The sequence below is a fragment of the Lutra lutra genome, chromosome 4 (genome assembly GCF_902655055.1).
Source record: "Lutra lutra chromosome 4, mLutLut1.2, whole genome shotgun sequence".
NCBI lineage: Eukaryota > Metazoa > Chordata > Mammalia > Carnivora > Mustelidae > Lutra > Lutra lutra.
Window position 1 is genome coordinate 111,316,429 of NC_062281.1, and position 19,697 is coordinate 111,336,125.

The following is a 19,697-nucleotide window of genomic DNA, read 5'->3' on the forward strand; positions in this document are numbered from 1 at the left end:
TGTCCTATCCCAGCCACAGTTTTTCCCAGGGCCTGAAAAGAGAGCTCTGGTGACCTGATGATCAAATCTGCAGACCAGAGAGAGGAGGGCCAGTTAAACATGCCATGGCACAGAATCAGGACACGAAGCAGTCACAGCTGGCTGGAAAGGCAGGGAGAAGTTTACAGCTTGACATATAGTAAGTGCTGCAATAAAATGAGGTCACATTCTCAGAAAGGGGGAAAGGAGATGAAACACCAAAGGAGATTATACCCATTACTCAAGGTAATTAATCCTCATGAAGGGCGCAGGAAGACAATGGGTTCCCAAAACCTGCCCCCGTACCAAGCAAGAAAAAAGGCTAATTAGTAGAACCCACCTCCTACTTAGTCAAAGGAGAGTAACCATAAAAGTGAAGGGATACAAAAACAGGTTACATGTCCTCTGGTGGAAAGAAAAAAAAAGAAAAAGAGAGAGAGAAAGAGAAGGTAGGGTGAGTCTGAGTGGCTCAGTAGTTAAGCGGCTACCTTCGGCTCAGGTCATGCTCCCAGGGTCCTGGGATCAGGCCCCGCATTGGACTCCCTGCTCAATGGGGACCCTGCTTCTCCCCCTCCCTCTGCCTGCTGCTCCCCCTGCTTGTGCTCTGTGTCAAATAAATAAATAAAATCTTTAAAAAGAAGAGAGAGAGAAGGTAGAGGTGGCAGATTGGACACAAATATCTATCAAAACCACACTAAAAAGAGAATTTTTAAAGGCTTTTTAAAAAATGGAATCCAACACATTCAGAAGAGAGGGGAAAGTAGCAATAAAATCCCAAAAGCTGGAAATCAGAGAGATGAGTGGTGATAAATTACAAAACCAAGAAAACTGAATATTAAGGTACCAGTGAAAAAGAGAATCAACCCAACAAATACTAGAAACTTCCCCAAAGGCTCAGGAATTGGCAGCACTGGGTCCTTTGGGGAGTGGGAATGAAGGAGATGATGGAAATAAGATTAAAGTCCATTTCAGAAGAAGAGAAGTTTTATTCTATAAAAGAAACATTATCTCCCATCTGATAAATGAGTTCTTCCCTGCTAATTTCTCTCAACCCCCTAATATAGTCAAGACCATCTGAAAATAGAATGGTTGGCCCTGGAAGACAGCAGGATTCCCACCCCCATGCAATGTTCAAGTTTGAATCGGAGGACTGCTTCAGGATTATTTTTCGCCTACTTTGTTGTATGAAATGGAGATCCAGGTTAGGAAAACATCATTAACCAAAGAAGTCCCTTCAACTCTGAAACTGTATCGTTATTCAACACAATTGATGATCACTTTCTTCTCCAGATCTCTCCCCTGGGTCCTTCCCAACAGAATCTAAACACTTTCACGTCCTACCATCTTCAAAAGAAGAAAAACCATCCCAGAGTTTCTGGACTTGGTATCTCCCCACAACCACCACCCTCCCTTTGGCCTCCCCTTTAAAACGAGACTTCTCTGAAGGATGACTTCTTTCCTGGCTTCCATTTTCCTTCCTCTCGAATCTTAAGAACCTCTGTTCTGTATCCTCTCTCATCCATGCCATGAACATTTTGCACTAAAGTCACCAATTATCTCCACATTGCGAAGTTGGGGGTGGCAGGGGGGCTTCGTTTTTAACTGAGATAAAATTCATAATTCAGCCTTTTTAAAGTGCACAATTCGGTGATTTCTTTTAGTCTATTCACCATGCTGTGGCTTTTGATATGTTCACAATTCATATCACCACTAATTCCAAAACGGTTGTGTTCCCTGAAAAAGACTCTGTGTCCATTTACAGTAACTGCTCCCTCTCCCTCCCAACCCCTGGCAGTAAGTAATCTACATTCTATCTCTCTAGATCTGCTTCTTCCAAGCCCAGGGGACATTTCCCAAGCATTATTTGACTGAACTTGTCGGCGACAAGTATCTCGCCCCTTTGAATACTCTCTTCACTGGCTTCCTGGATTTTTTTTCTACCTCTCCAGACATGGCTCCTACCCAGTCTCCTTGGCAAAGACATCCTTCACCTCCCATCCTTAAAAGTTAGAGCTTCTCAAGGTTCAATCCCACACTCAAGTTCTTGTCACTCCATGTTCTCTCCCTAGCCCAGAATTAGATGGAATGCATCAGCATCACCTGAGCGGTTCCCAAAACACAGACTACTGGGCCCCACCCAAGGTCCTGATCCAACAGATCCAGGGCAGGACTGGAGAATCTGCATTCCTAACAGGTTTCCAGGGGCTATTGATGCTGCTGGTGGGAAGGAGCACATTTGGAGAACTGTCCAACACAATCTCATCCATATAAATTGCCATCAGTCTGCCAATGACCCTCAAATTGCTCTCTCTAGCACAAACTCCTTAAAACTGAAAAACAGGATAGCCAACCACATACGTGACCTTCCCATTTGGATGTCTTAAGGCACCTCACTGTGTGAGAAGACTCTCTTGCAGCTGCCCCGACCTCAAAGCAACAACAATAACCAGTTCTCCAGCACGGTCTGTCCCCTAAAAGATTCGGCTTCCACAATTGCTCAAGTTAGAGCCCAGATGTCTCTCCAGATCTCATTCCCCTTATCCTGTCTGCCATCATGCTTTGTTGCTTCTCCCTCTTAACTGCCTCTTGCCTGCACAGACTTCTCCTCAATTTCCCCACCACCTCTCAGGTGAACTCCTGCAACAGCCTTCCCACACCCATGCCTCACCTTCCTGACCAGGCTTCTCACAGCAGCCAGAGGATATTTTTTTAAAGGTAAATCTGATCCGGTCACTTTTCACTGACTTCATTGCTTTCATGGGAAAGTTCAAATCGTCAACAAATACAAGGCCTGGTGGGTATCTGACCCTGCCTGCCTAGGCCTCCTCATATCATGATCCCACACAATTTGCCCATCACAAGGCCTTGCTTAACCCCTCAGATAGAGCCCTCTGCACTCACCACAGTTCCTTTGCTCCTGCTAGTCACATGTCCTCCCACTTGCTTTTGACTAGGTTAGCCTTCAGAGCCCAGCTCACACACAGATCAAAGTCTCTGAGGACAAATCTCAATGCCACCCTAGCTGGAGCAGGTCCCCAGCTTTTTCTTTTTAATGGACTTAACTATAGTTGATAGTATATTGTGGCATTCTTATTTGACTCTGCCGCTCTCTCTGTAATAGTCTCAAAGAAGGCAGGATCTATACTTTTTTTTTTAAAGATTTTTTATTTATTTATTTGACAGAGAGAGATCACAAGTAGACAGAGAGGCAGGCAGAGAGAGAGAGAGAGAGGGAAGCAGGCTCCCTGCTGAGCAGAGAGCCCGATGCGGGACTCGATCCCAGGACCCTGAGATCATGACCTGAGCCGAAGGCAGCGGCTTAACCCACTGAGCCACCCAGGCGCCCCTCTATACATTTTTTTTACTAGCTCTTCTCCCCCTAGTACCTGACATACTGCCTGGCACAAAATAGATGCCGACTAGGCACTTCAATGAAGTAAAGGAGCTTATCAAGTGGTATTAAACACACCTTTATTCTAACCCAGACACTTTGGAGAGACTATACAGAGCTTTTAGAACTTAAATCAAGATACTGATGTGAATAGAAAGTTTTAAAGTCCCACAGTTTTTATTGCAATTATAATTCCCAACTCTTAACTCCTGGTTTGCTTTTTTACTCATTTATCCATGTATTTATTCATTCACTCATCTATACTTACTGAGCCAAATATTTATGGAGTTGAATAGGAGAGCATGTTGTATTGTAACCTCCCCCATAAAGGACCACTGAAGTCCACAGACATCAAGTGCAGGAGGAAGTATGGGCTCACCACATAGCCTGGAACAACCACAGGTCTTCCCTGTGTCTGTCAGGATAGTCTGGCCAAGCATTGCATTAACTCTATTAAGCAGGTAAATGCAAGGCTGCTCTTCATTCAGAGATAAGTTAATACCCCAAACACCCAGGATTTCTAATCATTCTTCTCTGCTAAAGAATAAATCATATGTCTCTAGCCCCAATATGGAAGACTAATATTACTGCCAACAGCTGTCTACACACATCCAGATACAAATTTAACCCAGCCTTGGGATGCCTGGGTGGCTCAGTTGGTTAAACGGCTGCCTTCGGCTCAGGTCACGTTCCCAGCATCCTGGGATCGAGTCCCACATCAGGCTCCTTGCTCAGCGGGGAGCCTGCTTCTCCCTCTGCCTCTGCCTACCACTCTGTCTGCCTGTGCTCATGCTCGCTCGCTCCCTCTCTCTCTCTCTCTCTCTCTCTAAGAAATAAATAAATAAAATCTTTAAAAAAAAAAAAATTTAACCCAGCCTCATGTTTGACCATCTAAACTCCATCTATCCCAACAACTCTCTTTTTAAATGTGACATCCAGCATAATAGTCAACTGAACCACAAAGTGACTATGAAATGATTATAAAAATCCAGTAACTCTGACCTTGCGAGCAGCGGGCAGTCAATACATACTTGTTGAATAAAAAACTAAACGAATGAGTATGAAGCAGTTGGGACTTTTTTTATTTTTACATTTTTGCATCTATTTTGCAGAGAAGCTATAGAAGAAAAATAAAATTTAAGAAAACAAGAACCACCATGTACAACTAGGTACAAAGAGAAAGGGCTTAATCCACTCTTGTCATAGAACTGTCTCCTGTGGGCTCCCGTAAGTGATTATTGAATATTCAGGAATTTTGAGAACCCACATCAGCACTGGTGGGTGTATTTACACCACAGAAATCAAGAAACACCTTCTACTTACAGAGCCAGTTTACCAACATACCACTGCTTGTACCTAAACATCCAGACATCACTCAGAAAGAAGCAACCTTGTAAATGTTAACAATGAAGAGATGAAACCGAAGATAAAAGAATATATTCACACAAAGCAATGAGAAAGCATTTCTGGTAATGAGGTTGTTTGAAATGAAGAAAGAATGAACAACAGAGGTACAGGATTTAAAATACAGAGACTAATCCAAAGAGTAAAGAGCTGACAATAGGGGCACCTGGGTGGCTCTGCCTTTGGCTCTGGTCATGATCTCAGGGTCCTGGGATTGAGTCCCGCATGAGGCTCTCTGCTCAGCGGGGAGCCTGCTTCCCCCTCCCCCTCTGCCTGCCTCTCTGCCTACTTGTGATCTCTCTCTCTGTCAAATAAATAAATAAAATCATTAAAAAAAAAAAAAAGACCTGGCAGTAAATGGATGAAGAAATATTGGGGATGGCTATGATCTACATATGTTTTGATTCCAAAATTCTCTGCCAGTTCTCTGGATAACAAATGGTTAGGAGGTATGCAAATATCTGCAGAGCAGTGGGTTGGAAAGGATCTCAAAGGTCATGAAAGCATCCTTCCAAGCACTGATCTGAATCCCATCTACACAACTGCCAGAAGATCATGAGCTTCTTAAGAACTGAGAAAGTGTCCTTTATGTTCTGCATGCCCAGAGTCCAGAACAGTGTTGGAGACATTAAGATGCTGTAGATGTTTGACGAATGAATAAACAATCATTACCAGGAGATCATTAAACTTATATTCGAACAACTCTAGTGGTTGGGAGCTACTGACCTTTCAAAGCAAAAATCATACAAAACAATATTTAGTCATAAACTATGTACAGTAGCAAAAACACAATCAAACTGAGGGTTTTGGAAAGGGGGGATGTGGGAATGGGTGAGCCTGGTGGTGGCTATTAAGGAGGGCATGTATTACATGGAGCACTGCATGTGGTGCATAAACAATGAATCTTAAAACACTGAAAAAATAAAATAAAATCAATTTTTTAAAAATAACATTTTAAAGTGAAAAAAAAACACAGTGAAGAGCTTAATGTCCAATGGAAATATGATGCCATCCACAAAAGACAGCCAAATATGTAATCTTAATTTCTTTCAAAACCATATTTAAAAAAGTAAAAAGAAACAAGTAAAATTAATGAGTAATGTATTTTCTTATTCCAGTATATCTGAAAAATTATCATTTCAGCAAATAATCAACATAATTACAAAGAAGATATTTTACTTTTTTTTTTTTTTTTACTAAATCTTTAAAACATTTGGACTAAACAAATTTCAAATGCTCAAAAGCACACATAGCTAGGAGCTAGTAGCTACTGTACCGGGTAGTTCGGCTCTAGATTATACTGAATGGATACTTGGTAAGTAGACAATGCCCCAAAATACGACACATAATTATCCAAATCATACTTGACTTCCAACCACTGAACAAATCCATGACACATGTGAACCAGGTCCAGGGAAAAGAAAGAGCTGATTGCTTATTATCATCTAAACCTACAAGATAAAAAAGGTATTTGCTGAGCATTCATGGGAAGCACAAAGCCATCTACCACTCAAAGAGCAAAATCAAATGGCTTCATAGGGCAGCGCCAAAAGGTGAGCATGACCACTACTTAACAAAAACCAGAACACAGAATCTCCCACTTTTCAGACTGAAAATAAGGCTACACACTAATCACTCTGTTCATCCAAAGAAATAGATATGTAAAAATTCATCTCTAAATCATGGCTCAAAAGGTCACATAAAATCAGCAGAATAGACTCTGTCCAGAACCAGCAATAATAGGCGCAAAAAAAAAAAAAAAAAAAAAATGGACCATGCACTGTGCTCTGAGCCTTTTAGAGTGACACCATGTAACCACACAAATTTTGCTTTACAGATAAATACAGTGGTAAATAGAGGGCGCCTGGATGGCTCAGTCAGTTGAGGAGCTGTCTCTTGATTTTGGCTTAGGTTCTGATTTCAGGGTTCTGGGATAGAGCCCTGCATCAGGCTCCATACTAAGCAAGGAGTCTGCCTGAGGATTCTCTCTTCCTCTCCCTCTGCCCCTTCCCTTGCTCATGCACGCACGTGTGCTTTCTCTCTCAAATAAATAAATAAATCTTTTAAAAAATAATAAATAGTAGCAAATTGCCTTTAGATTAGGTACTGAATAGACATTCAACAAGACATTCAACAAAATAATTACATTCATTAACATAAATGTAATTCATTACTGTAATTGTAAGGTAAACTAATGTGAATACATTAAATTAATGTACTTTTCTAAACCACCTTTATCAACTAAGACTGGCTATCAGAAATGTACTATATAAAGAGTACAAAAGCTTGGCACTGACTCTTCTATAGAAACTTGGTAACACGGATCTGGGACCATCAAAATAGGAATAACAAAGAACCAGCTTTCACAACTCAAACCACTGAAGCACCTGCTGTGTTCCAAAAAAATAGAATAGGTGTAACTCACTTCCTTACGTGTATTTAGTGAGTCATAGAGACCCTGACAGTTATTTCTGTTCTCAGATCCTGTCTAATGGCATTTATTTACTACTTTGAGTCTGCTTTTCATAGTGGTCCAAGTTACTCAACACATTCCAGCTGTTGAGAACAGCTTGACCAGTTTGGAATGGATAAGCCATCGACTCCCACCTATTTTCAAAACTTGGGAAACTAGCATATATATCCTCACTATCAAAACTAATGTGGGGGACGCCTGGGTGGCTCAGTTGCTTAAGCGGCTGCCTTCGGCTCAGGTCATGATCCCGGCGTGCTGGGATAGAGTCCCACATCGGGCTCCTTGCTCGGCAGGAAGCCTGCTTCTCCCTCTGCCTCTGCCTACCACTCTGTCTATCTGTGCTTGCTTTCTCCCTCTCTCTCTCTGAAAAAAAAAAAAAAAAAACTAATGTGGATCTTTCTCATCACACTAAGCATTAAAAGCAAAGGTTTATTAAAGATCCAAGGGGACAGAAATAACTCCAAAGATCAAACTGCGAAGCAGAAGGGTAGCCATCATAAGGATACACTGGAAAGCATAAAATAAATTTTGTTTCTACATTGTTGATACTCCAAAGAAAAACATGGTAAGGAAAACTGTTCCTTTGAAATACAAAGTTAATTGCTAAATAAACTTTAACAAAAATCACAATATCATATTTAAGCTAACAAATATCTAGTTCAACATTTTCTGTGAAGACATAGATTTTATAATTAGATCTAACATCTACAAGCACATGTTTATTTTGCTTTAGAAGAAAGAAGGCAGCCTAATGCCAAGTTCTAAGTGGTTGACCCCTTTGAGCCTTTGTTAAGAGACCTACAAGTTCTGGCATGCCCAGATGGTCCAGAGTAATTGCTTCAGAGATTTCCCACTAAGACTCAGTCACATTAAGACACAGCTCAGCAACAGGGATATCACTAGGGGTCATCCCCAAAACACAACAAACCTCTCCCTTAATACAAACAGTATTGATTCATTTCAATGTCAAATGTCTTTAAAGGACTGCCGGTGGGAAGTTTGTGGGCCCTCCGGTAAGGAAGGTTTTCTGGCCTCACACCTGCTCTTGTAAGAGAAAAGCTGCAGGTTCCTGTTCATAGTAGATAAAATGCCATTATTTGATAAGCCATCTATTTCCAAGATTCTCAGGAAATAGTACAAAAACAGCTCCATTAAATGGTAGCGTATTATTCTAATCCCAAGCGATTTTTTTTTTTGTTCCACACAGGTGTGGATCCGGAAATGTGTCCTAGAGTGTTTTAGAACACTGGTGCTGCCGGATATTAACAGAAATTGGGGTGGGGGAGTGGAAAGGGGTTCAGGATGAAGTACTCTGGAAAAGTCTGAGTTAAAGTTAAACAGTTTCCTTTATTACACAGAACCATTTAAAATCTTTAAAATGAGAATGTATTTTCTAAATCCCCAAGAGTTCTAAACTTTTTCTTTGAATCTTTTTATTTTTATTTTTATTTTGCCATGGTAGATCGTATAGAGCAGTAGTTCCAACCTTACCAGCATACTGGAATTTTGTGGAAGTTTTTGAAAATCCCAATACCCAAACCCAATACCTTAGGGCAATTATGTCAACATTCCTGGGAATAGAACCCAGGCACCAGCGTTTTTTAAAGCCTCTCAGTCTTTTAAAAACCAAATATGAGAACCAACATAACTTTGGGAAATACTACCTCTAAGTTCTAGCCTCCTCTCTAACCTAAAATAAAACAGTCACACAAAAATGCATTCCTGGACCTATCCAGGAGGAGACCTGCAAAAAACCAACACCAAAAAAGAAAAACTAAATAGACAGCTGGAGACAGAACATTCAATGTCCAACCAGCTTGATTCCAGTGGGTGTCAACACAGCACCCTACCTTAACCTCACCTCTACACCTACTCATTCTTTCTCAAATCCTGCTTTCTATATTTGTCATCAAAACTGGGAGCCTGGATGCTATTTATTATCTGTACAGTTAAATTCTCCATTTTATATTATATGTCATAAAAAAGTTGATTTCAGGACATCTATGAGCCATCATCAAATACCAAAAAAACTTACCACGTTGCCCCATTTGACCCATAAACAAAGAAGTAAGTTTCATAAAATGAATTTAAAAGCACAAAAGAAATCAAAAGAAGAGTTGTGCAATTTTCCGTGTTTTACGAAGCTGAGCATTTTCACCAACACTGTTTTACGAACATCAGAGAAGGTGGATTTGAAAACCATGGCCATTGACTGCCAAGAAGACAATCTGAGAATTCCACTAAGAGTTGGTAGTCTCATGAGGCCTTAGACAAGCACAAGTAAGATGAGTTCATGGAACAACTGGTCAATAGTATAGACTATAAATTTGGTAACACGGTGAAAGGAAAAGTACCTAAAAAGATTAAGGCTAGGCTTGCCAATTCAAACTCTGCTGACTCTGACCCCAGAACTGAACAGCCTTTTGTTCCCTTGAGGCCAACTGCCAAGCCAACACTAAAGATGGATGGACTCAGGGTACTGAAGTAGGTGAAAAATACTCTTGTCCTCTAGTTTTTGGGTAAAGTCACTCTTTCTTTTTTTTATAAAGATTTTATCTATTTATTTGAGAGTGAGAGAGAGCATGAGCAGAGGGAGAGGCAGATGGACAGGGAGACCAGACTTCCCGCTGAGCAGGGAGCCTGATGCGAGGCTCCATCCCAGGACCCTGAGATCATGACCTGAGCCAAAGGCAGACACTTAACCAACTGAGCCACCCAGGTTCCCCTAGCCAAAGTCACTCTAGACACACACACTGGTCATCCTCAACACAAGCAAAGGTACATTATTGGACACAACTACTTTGCAATTAAATGGAACTTAATTCCATTAACTTAATGAAACTAAGACTGACTTGCAAAGAGCAACATCACAACAAACACTCCTTGAGTGTCATACCAAGTCAGAAATTCAACTATCTCTAAAGTCTGCTATAATTAATGCAGTCAAGAACAAGCAGTAAATTGAGGAACTGGGTGGAGGTGGTCAAAAGGTACAAACTTTCAGTCATAAAATAAATACTGAAGATGTCATCTACAACATGATGACTACAGTTAACACCGCTGTCTGGTAGACTTGAAAGTTGCAAAGAGAATAGATCCTAAAAGTTCTTATCAAAAAGAAATCTTTTATAACTATATGAAGTGATGAGTATTAACTAAATTTATCATATAATCATTTCACAATATATGTATGTCAAGTCATTATGCTGTGCACGTTAAGCTTATAAAATGCTGATGTCAATTACATCTCAATGTAAAAATTTTACTTATTCATTTATTTAGAGAAAGAGAGAGTGAGAGAGAGAAAAGACGAGAAGGGGGAGGATCAGAGGGAGAAGCAAACTTCCCACTGAGCAGGGAGCCTAATGTGGGACTCGAACCCATGACTCTGGGATCATGACCTGAGCAGAAGGCAGATGCTTAACTGACTGAACCACCCGGTGCCCCCAAGATATTTGCTTTATTTTTTTTTTAAGATTTTATTTATTTATTTGACAGAGCGAGAGATAGCACAAGCAGGCAGAGTAGCAGAGGAAAAAGGAGAAGTAGGCTCCCCACTGAGAAGGGAGCCTGATGTGGGCCTCGATCCCAGGACCCTGGGATCATGACTTGAGCCAAAGGCAGTTGCTTAACCGACTAAGCCACCCAGGTGCCCCAAGATATTTGTTCTAATCATGTATGTGGCAAATGTGAAGGAGCCTGCACAAAATGCAATGCCCAAAATATAATAGGGAATTACAGGTGAAAGACCTGCCAACCCTCTCTAGAAAAATGAGGAAAGCCTTTACAGAAGAGACTGTTTAGATAAATTTTTGTTAAATGAATAAATCTCCAAGAACAACGTTATTCAAACTCATATCCAAACTCATTCAAACTTAAAACCCTTTTACTAGAAAGACACTAAGAATCTAGAGAACAAATGGAAACAGGCATTTCGGTCTAAGAAGGCATATAAAGACGCAAACCACACTTTGAGAAGCCCTCAAACTGGTCTTCATTTTTTAAAATTTTTCCTCTTTTTTTTTTTTTTAAGATTTTTTATTTATTTGACAGAGAGAGAGGGAACACAAGCAGGGGGAGTGGGAGAGGGAGAAGACGACTCTCTGCGGAGCAGGGAGCCCAATGCAGGGCTCGATCCCAAGACCTGGGGTCCTGGCCTGAGCTGACGGAAGACACTTAATGACTGAGCCACCCAGGCACCCCTTAAAAAATTTTCAACAATAAAATGACTACACTTAAATGAAGTCCCTTTAAGCCTTCTTATTTTTTAAGTAAAAGTGTTACTGCAACAGCATAATAAAAAGAAATCTAGACGATGAAGATAGAAGTATAACAACAAATGGCATAAAAAAACTTCATGGATCACAGAATCCAGATTACAAATAAATGCCAAGGCAATGATGGCTGACCAAAACTGTAAGATGATTCTTGTTAACATTAGATTAGCCTTAGTTAGTCTGGACTGGAGACTAAAATCAACTCACATCTTACCTTAGCATTAGGAAAAAAGTAAGCTTCTTTAGTCAAATTCCAGAAAATCAGTACTATTCCTTCAACTACATTTTTTACTAAATTATAAATACACCACTTTGTGGTATTTTCTGCTTCAAATGTATGGTTTATGAAGAGTCGGGTTTAGAAACATAGGTTAATATAAACACAACTCTTGATTTCTTAGGTTATCAGAAAGATAAAACTTAGAGTTACATTCAAGTTACAGTCAAACTTTTGGCAGGAAACAGGTGCCTAAACCAGGAACAAATGCCTCATCTTTTCATTAAGCATTCTTTTTTCATATAATGAGTACCTTTATGCAAACAGATTACTAAAATCCCTTTATATCTAACCACACACTATAGTTTTCTCCATAGTAGTGTCTCAGTTTCTTTCTTCTAAAATACATTTCAGACCACGTGAATTGAAAAGCTACAACTGAAATGATAGAAAACCACCTAAATGTCTACCTTGTCAGAGTGGTTACATGCGTTCTTGTATATTACACAGAAATAATACAGAATGGAGAAGGAAGCTCTCCGTGTATTGATATGAAAGATACCCACGGCAAGTTAAGTGAAAAAAACAATCAAGGTATAGAACAGTGTATGCAGTGGGCTACATTTGGGCTACATTTTGTGTTAAAAATGAAAAATAAGAATATATATGTTAGCCATAAAAAAGAATGACATCTTGCCATTTGTAACTACATGGATGGATATGGAGGGTATCTTGCTAAGTGAAGTAAGTCAGTGAGAGAAAGACAAATATCACATGTTTTCACTGATATGTAAATTTTAAGAAACAAAACAAAGAGAGAGAGAGAGACAAAAAAGCAGACTTAACTATAGAGAACAAACTAATGGTCACCAGAGGAGAGGGGATGCGGGGGGATGGGTGAAATAGATAAAAAGAATTAAGAGTACACTTATGGTGATGAGCACTGAGTAATGTATAGTAATGGTCTACATATTACTATCATAGAGTTATATATATATATTATTATTTTATACATTATTCTATATATATTATCATTCTATATATTACATATATATTCTATATATATATAGATATGTATATATGTATATATATATATTCTATACATATATTCTATATATTATATAGCTAAATCACTATATTGTATGTCTGAAACTAATATAACATTGTACACTAATTATACTGGAATTTTTTAAATGTACATATATCTTTATTTGCTTATATGTGCATAAAGAAATTCTGGAAGGATATGGAAGAAACAAATACCAAAAGTTATCCAGAAAAAATTAGAGAGGAAGATCAAGGGTGGGAGAGAGAGTTTTCACTGTAAATTTTTTAAATTTCTGAGCCATGTTAATATATTTATATTTTCAAATATTTAAATAAAAATAATTTGGAAGAATAAGCTACAATTATAATAATTATTGCTTAATTCTATGTTAGGTAATAATAATTTTCTTCCTATCTTTTCTTCCATTCTGATCTTAATTAGTCAAAAATTCTAGTTCTCAGGAAACTAATTACCTAGCACATATAAGCTAAACATATAATTATGCTTAAAAGAAGAATTTATTCTTTCCTCCTCTTCCAATATCTTCACTTAAATTGACAATTAAGGATAGCAAGGGTCATCTAGCTCATGAAACAGAAATTCATCTCCCTTGACTTCTGAATGGAAAATATCACCAGCATAAAAATTAATATACATTTTCTACTTAAAAATTTTAAATAGTTACATTGTCCAGTGGGCCTACTGACTGGCATTACAATTTTCCAAATATTACAGCATTATAATTTCCAGGTGTGTGTTATTTTTCAAACTAACAACCAAAAAATTGCAAACATATTTCCGATTTAGCAAACAAATTGAATAGGCCCTCACTGTCCTGGGGAAAAGTGCCTCAGTGATCCCCAGGCAGACATGGCCCCTATCTCACCACAGACACTATGCTCCTCCCACAGAGAACTTCTGAAGTCAACTCAGAAACCTCACAACTCCAGGGTTTTCCATAGTGCATACCTGTGCCTAATCTGTCCCCCTCCATTCTCAACACCCTTATCTATCTTTAAAAGCTCAGCTGAGCTGCACCTAGATGGCTCAGTCAGCTGAGTGTCTGCCTTTGGCTCGGGTCATGATCCCCAGATCCTGGGATAGAGCCCTGAGTTGGACTCCCAACTCGGGGCTCAGCTGGAGGCCTGCTTCTCCCTCTCCCTCTGCCCCTCACCCCACTCTTTCTTTCTCTCTCTCAAATAAATAAAATCTTAAAAAAAAAAAAAAAAAGGTACCCGGAGACCTTTCTTGCCTTCCATTCACCACGTGAGGACACAAGTCTGCCCCCATGACCACCCTGATCCCCTCTCCAGAACTAAGAAATACATTTCTGTTGTTTATAAGCCACTGGTCTATTCTACTTTGTTACAGAAGTCTAAACTGACCAAAATAATTACCCTTTTCTAAAAATTAGAATTGTATTTTACAAAAGGCTTTCAAATTATAGAAGTCATTAGAAGTGGAAGTAAAAAACAAGCTTTGTCTCCATGTTAAAATGCTCCTAATACATATCAGTCACTTTTTATGTGCCCTTCAATAGCAAATTAGTTCATACCCTAGAACTGGAAGATATTTTCCACTCACTACTTTTCTCTGACTTCACTGAGACTATCAAACATTGATCAAGCAAATTAAGCACATTAGGCAGTATCTCCTCCATTCCTCCTCCCAACCTCAACACCACCCTGCACCTAATTAACACTCCCTCCTATGGCCTGAGAAACAGAAATGAGAATCCCTTGGATCTGAAGAGATTTAGCCTTGATTTATTCATTCAAATATTTGCTAAAATCACTTTCAAGTGTCAGGCACCAGGACCTGCCCTCTGTGAGTTCACAGGAGAGTAAGGAAGACTGACAAAGAGGTCTCTCAATCTTCACTCTTCCTTTCTTTCATTATTGTTGGCAATTATGAGATTAGCAGCAATGAGAAATACATACATTGGTTAAGTGTCTGCCTCCGGCTCAGATCATGGTCTCAGGGACCTAGGATCAAGCGCCATGTCAGGCCCCCTGCTCAGCAGGGAGTCTGCTTCTCTCTCTCTCTGTCCCTCCTCCTGCTTGTGCTATCTTGCTCACACTCTCTCTCAAATAAACAAAATCTTTAAAAAAAAAAAAAAAGAATTACAAATGCTTGTAGATTTGAATACAAAAATAAGCAATTACAAAATATATATACAATACATCATTTCATATGTATCTATCAATATTCACAATTCTAACAGAAACGACCATCGTGGGAGTTTGGCTGTATGTTCCCTTTCATTTTTTAAACAAGTTCAAGTTTACCTGAAATTTTTAAATGACCTTTTTCAGCTGATACTTAGATAGTATTTTCTAACACTGTAATAAGAAACAGCCTTCCTCAAGATATAAGCTAGATTCATGGACTAAACAGGTCATTTTGGGTCCCCATTGAACATATGCCCCTGGGAAGGTACTTTGAGGGTCTTATTCTCTATCCCCAGACCCCACATTCAGTCATGGCTCACTCACGCTCTGAAGCGAAAGAATAAATGGATGAATCAATGATGTAGAGTACTGAAATCTAACAAATCAAGTCTTCACATGGTTATTAGCTCATAAATCACACTCCGTGTGAAAGGTCAAGATGCAAAAGGAATTCAAGGAGAAAATTAATTCCTAAAAGGAAAATGCTATTTTATTCCTACTAGAGAGGGGGGGAAAAGAACTCCGCAAAAATAAAATAATAAGAACTACCAACTCATTTCATTCTGTATAACATCGTGGTCACAGTCTTAAGACAGTTAAAAACATGGTATTCCAACTCGACAGTGGCTGCTGTCTAACCAAGCGCTATTAGCCCAAGTCTCCCAAGAGTTATACCTGAACGGAAGGTAGGGGGAGTTTGAGCCAGATAGGAGTGCTCTGTAGGCTTCTTCTGGTGTCTTCTTTAAATAGATTACCTAAGACAGATAAATAGCAACATTTAGAACACCACCAAAGAATGACACAAAACTAATTTAATTACCCACCAAATTTGCATTTCCCTTTTTCCACTTTGACAACTATCAGTCATGGTGATAATGCTAACCTTTAAAGGACAGCAACCAAGCCACCAAAATTTCCTTTTCAGCTTGAAGCTGAGCTGCCACCTTGGGCTTAGAAACGGGTAAGAGCTTCGGGACGGCGCATAGACCCATAAAGAGGCCATCCAGGAGTGTTTACAAGGCACACTGAATGGATACAATGGCAGAGTTTTCCCTTTTGGGAACAGAACAATTCTACTTTCATTATTATACTGTGTACTCACAGTACAATAAAATAAAGTGCAGTAAAATCAAATCACAACACAACAACACATATGAATGTGGGTAGGAGACCCTCGGGGGTGCCCAAGTGGCTCAGTCAGTCAAGCCCCTGACTCTTGGTTTCAGCTGGGGCCGTGGTCTTGGGGTTGTGGGATCAAGCCCCACATCGGGCTCCATGCTCAGTGTGGAGTCTGCTTGGGTTTCTTCTCTCTCTCTCTCAACAAAATAAATAAAAATATTCAAAAAGAATTTTTTTTAAAAAAGAGCACTAGAAAACACACTGGCTTGACTGTTGATACCGAGGATACTTAAATCCCTCTGGCCCAGCATGATAAATTAATCTTAAAGAAACAAAAAGGAGCTCTTCAAACCAATAAACAACTTAATCAACATACTGACTATATAATATGTGCTAGGCACTGTATGGTACTGGTACCTCTCTTGATAGAATTTACATTATGCGACAAAGACAATAGTTAACAAAAACAAACACATTCTGAGATAGGTGCTAAAAAGGAAATAAACAGGGTTCTGGAAAGAGAATAGAAAGGGGTTGCTTGAGGGAAGGCATAGAGAAGGCTCCCTCAGAGACTTATAGGGTAAGATCTGCAGGGCACATGCCATGGAAAAGCAAGGAAAAGGAGGAAGCACTTGCCAGGCATTGGGAATAACGAGGGCACCATCCTTGCTGAGGGAAAGAGCTTGGTGATTGGACAGAGAGATCCTCAGTGTGGCTGGGACGTGGGAAGGAGAACCAAGTGGTGGCCAAATTGTGCAGAGCAATACAGACCATAGGCAGACTCCAATTATATTCTAAGTATAATTTAATATCTTAACTTTGAGCTGAGAACATTGGTCCTTTTCCTCTATAGTTTGAATCAAATTTTATTCCCAAAGATCCTCTCTACCTAGAATTAATGGCATTATTTCAAAACTCTGTGCATTTCAGCAAGAGTGCCAGGGTCTCAGTTCTTAAAAAGCAGGGCCTTCCTCTTTACTTGCAAATCTCCTTTGAGTTTTAAGCTAGCCCGCTAGCAATATATTACATGCATTTTTAACTATTAATATTTTCAGGACTAGAAAACATCTTAATTCTGTCTTCTAAAGAAAGAAAACTAAAATAAATATATAAAATAGACTTAAAGCCTTTAAAAGAAAGCTCTGTACTACTTGACAAGCAAGCCTGACCGTCTGATAGAGACACACCAACCAAAGCCAACTGAATGTGAAACAAGAACAGCCCAGAAAATGAAACCACTGTAAAGAATGATCTAGGCGTGAGTCACTCATTCTACAAGAGAATCACAGCTCTAGTTGCATCTCCAATAATCAGAAAAATCCACTTAAATCAACCCTGGCTTTAAAGCCCACTTTCAGTAAACAATATGAAAACAGGATTTTGCTGTGCCTTAATGGGAGGTTATACCCTATAAATAGAGACGGTAATAATGCGGTGATTTCTCAAGCCTAAAGATGCAGCACTACTGGAAAGCTGACTACCTCTGCTAAAAGGGAAAGCTGCTGGAAAATGCTTCTGTGTTTGCATGACATAATTAAAGCTCAGACAGCAACCTTTGAAAAGCAAAAATACATTTCCTTCCTCAGCAGCAATTACATTAATTCCCTTTAATTTCAGGGCAGCCATTCTGCAAGAGAGGCAAAAGACCACATGAAATACTTCTTTAACCTGGATACCCCACAGGGTTTAGCTACTCATCTTACCTGCATGACTTAGCACACATGACCCATGTTCTCACACTGTAAGATGAGAGTCTGTTTTTATTTTTATCCCAGTGCTAAATTATTAATAAGTGCAAAATGAAACCCAGCAAAGTCCATCTAAATTCCCGGAAGGGTCCAGGGGCAGGTAAATACAATGACCTTTTACAACCTGATGATCGGTGAAACGTAATAAATGAGTGCCTTACTGTATGCATGCTAGGGTCATTAAAGTACCAAATTTACTCCTAAAAAAGAACATGTCACGGATATTTTTTTGTCAAAGATTCTTAATGCTACATCTTCTGAGATATGTCTCCTATTAAAAGAGAAAGTGAGACAGAGAGACAATCTAGGCCTGACTAAAGCTGGGAATAATAAAAACATTTATTAAGCCTTGCTGCTGAGGAATCTAAAGCCTAGAAAGGCAAGGAACTTTCCAAACTCACACTGCTGCTCTTTGACAGTTAGAATTCAAACAAAGATCCGACTCCAAAGTCGGTAATCTGCTAAAAAATATAAACATAACGCAACAGCAGCACAAATGGGGGGAAAAAAATTCCTATTCTTCCAAATTCCTAAAACACCATTACACTTGACTTTTTTTTTTTTAAAGATTTTATTTTTTTATTTGACAGAGAGATATCACAAGCAGACAGAGAGGCAGGCAGAGAGAGAGAGAGAGAGAGAGAGAGAGAGGGAAGCAGGCTCCCTGCTGAGCAGAGAGCCCAACGCAGGACTCAATCCCAGGACCCCGAGATCATGACCTGAGCCGAAGGCAGCAGCTTAACCCACTGAGCCACCCAGGCGCCCCGACTTTTTTTTTTTTTTAAGATTTTATTTATTTATTTGAGAGGGAGAAAGAATGAGAGAAAGCATGGGAGGGGAGAAGGTCAGAGACAGAAGCAGATTCCCCGCAGAGCTGGGAGCCAGATAAGGGACTCAATCCTGGGACTCTGGGATCACGACCACTTGACTTCTTAAAACTAGGTGACTTCAAACTGGTAACAGTAGTTGCGTCTGAGGAACAGGGCAAGGAAAGGGACTGGAGGAAGAAAGGAATACTTTCTACTTGACATTTTCTACTATCTCCACGTCTTATATTTGGTACAGACATAGATTAGTTTTTCAAATGTAGAGTAACTAAATCAGTTAAATAGTAAATGTCTACTCTTTTTAAAAATGAAACCAGGGGCTTCTGGGTGGCTCAGCTGGTTAAGCCTGAGCTTAAATCGGTTAACGTGAGCCTTAGGCTCAGGTCATAATCTCAGTGTCCTGGGACAGGGTCCTGGGATAGAGCCTGTATCTACCCCCTGCTCAGCAGAGAGCCTGCTTCTCTCTCTCCCTCCTCCCCTCCCCCTGCTCATGCTCTCTGGCTTGCACAAGCGTGCTCTCTTTCTCTCTCTCTGAAATGAATAAATGAAAAAATCTTTTAAAAAAATAAAAATATAATAAAAATAAAACCACATTTAATATCAAAAATTGGTTGTCAGGGGGCGCCTGGGTGGCTCAGTGGGTTAAGCCGCTGCCTTCGGCTCGGGTCATGATCTCGGGGTCCTGGGATCGAGTCCCACATCGGGCTCTCTGCTCAGCAAGAAGCCTGCTTCCCTCTCTCTCTCTCTCTCTGCCTGCCTCTCCGTCTACTTGTCATCTCTCTCTGTCAAATAAATAAATAAAATCTTTAAAAAAAAAAAATTGGTTGTCAGATATTCTAATATCTCTAAAAAATATTTTCTGAATAAAATTAATTTCAAAGCATCTTCTAAATCTTTTAATTTTCCTTTTCTGCCTCCCAGGGGAAAAAAATACATTGTCTACTCTCCTCACTAGATATTAGCATAGATAAACACAAACTGAAGGAATCTCCCCAAACTTTTGA

General features: G+C 39.6%; 1 protein-coding gene across 3 annotated transcripts in view; it reads right to left on the minus strand.

The window, feature by feature from the left end:
- The window catches only part of CDC14A (cell division cycle 14A), a 174,975-nt gene that overhangs the window by 75,333 nt on the left and 79,945 nt on the right, over window positions 1-19,697 (minus strand). For all 3 annotated transcript variants that reach the window (XM_047725781.1, XM_047725779.1, XM_047725782.1), the window contains one exon: window positions 15,675-15,754. In XM_047725781.1, the coding sequence (XP_047581737.1) occupies window positions 15,675-15,754 (80 nt within the window). The remainder of the gene's footprint in view (window positions 1-15,674; window positions 15,755-19,697) is intronic.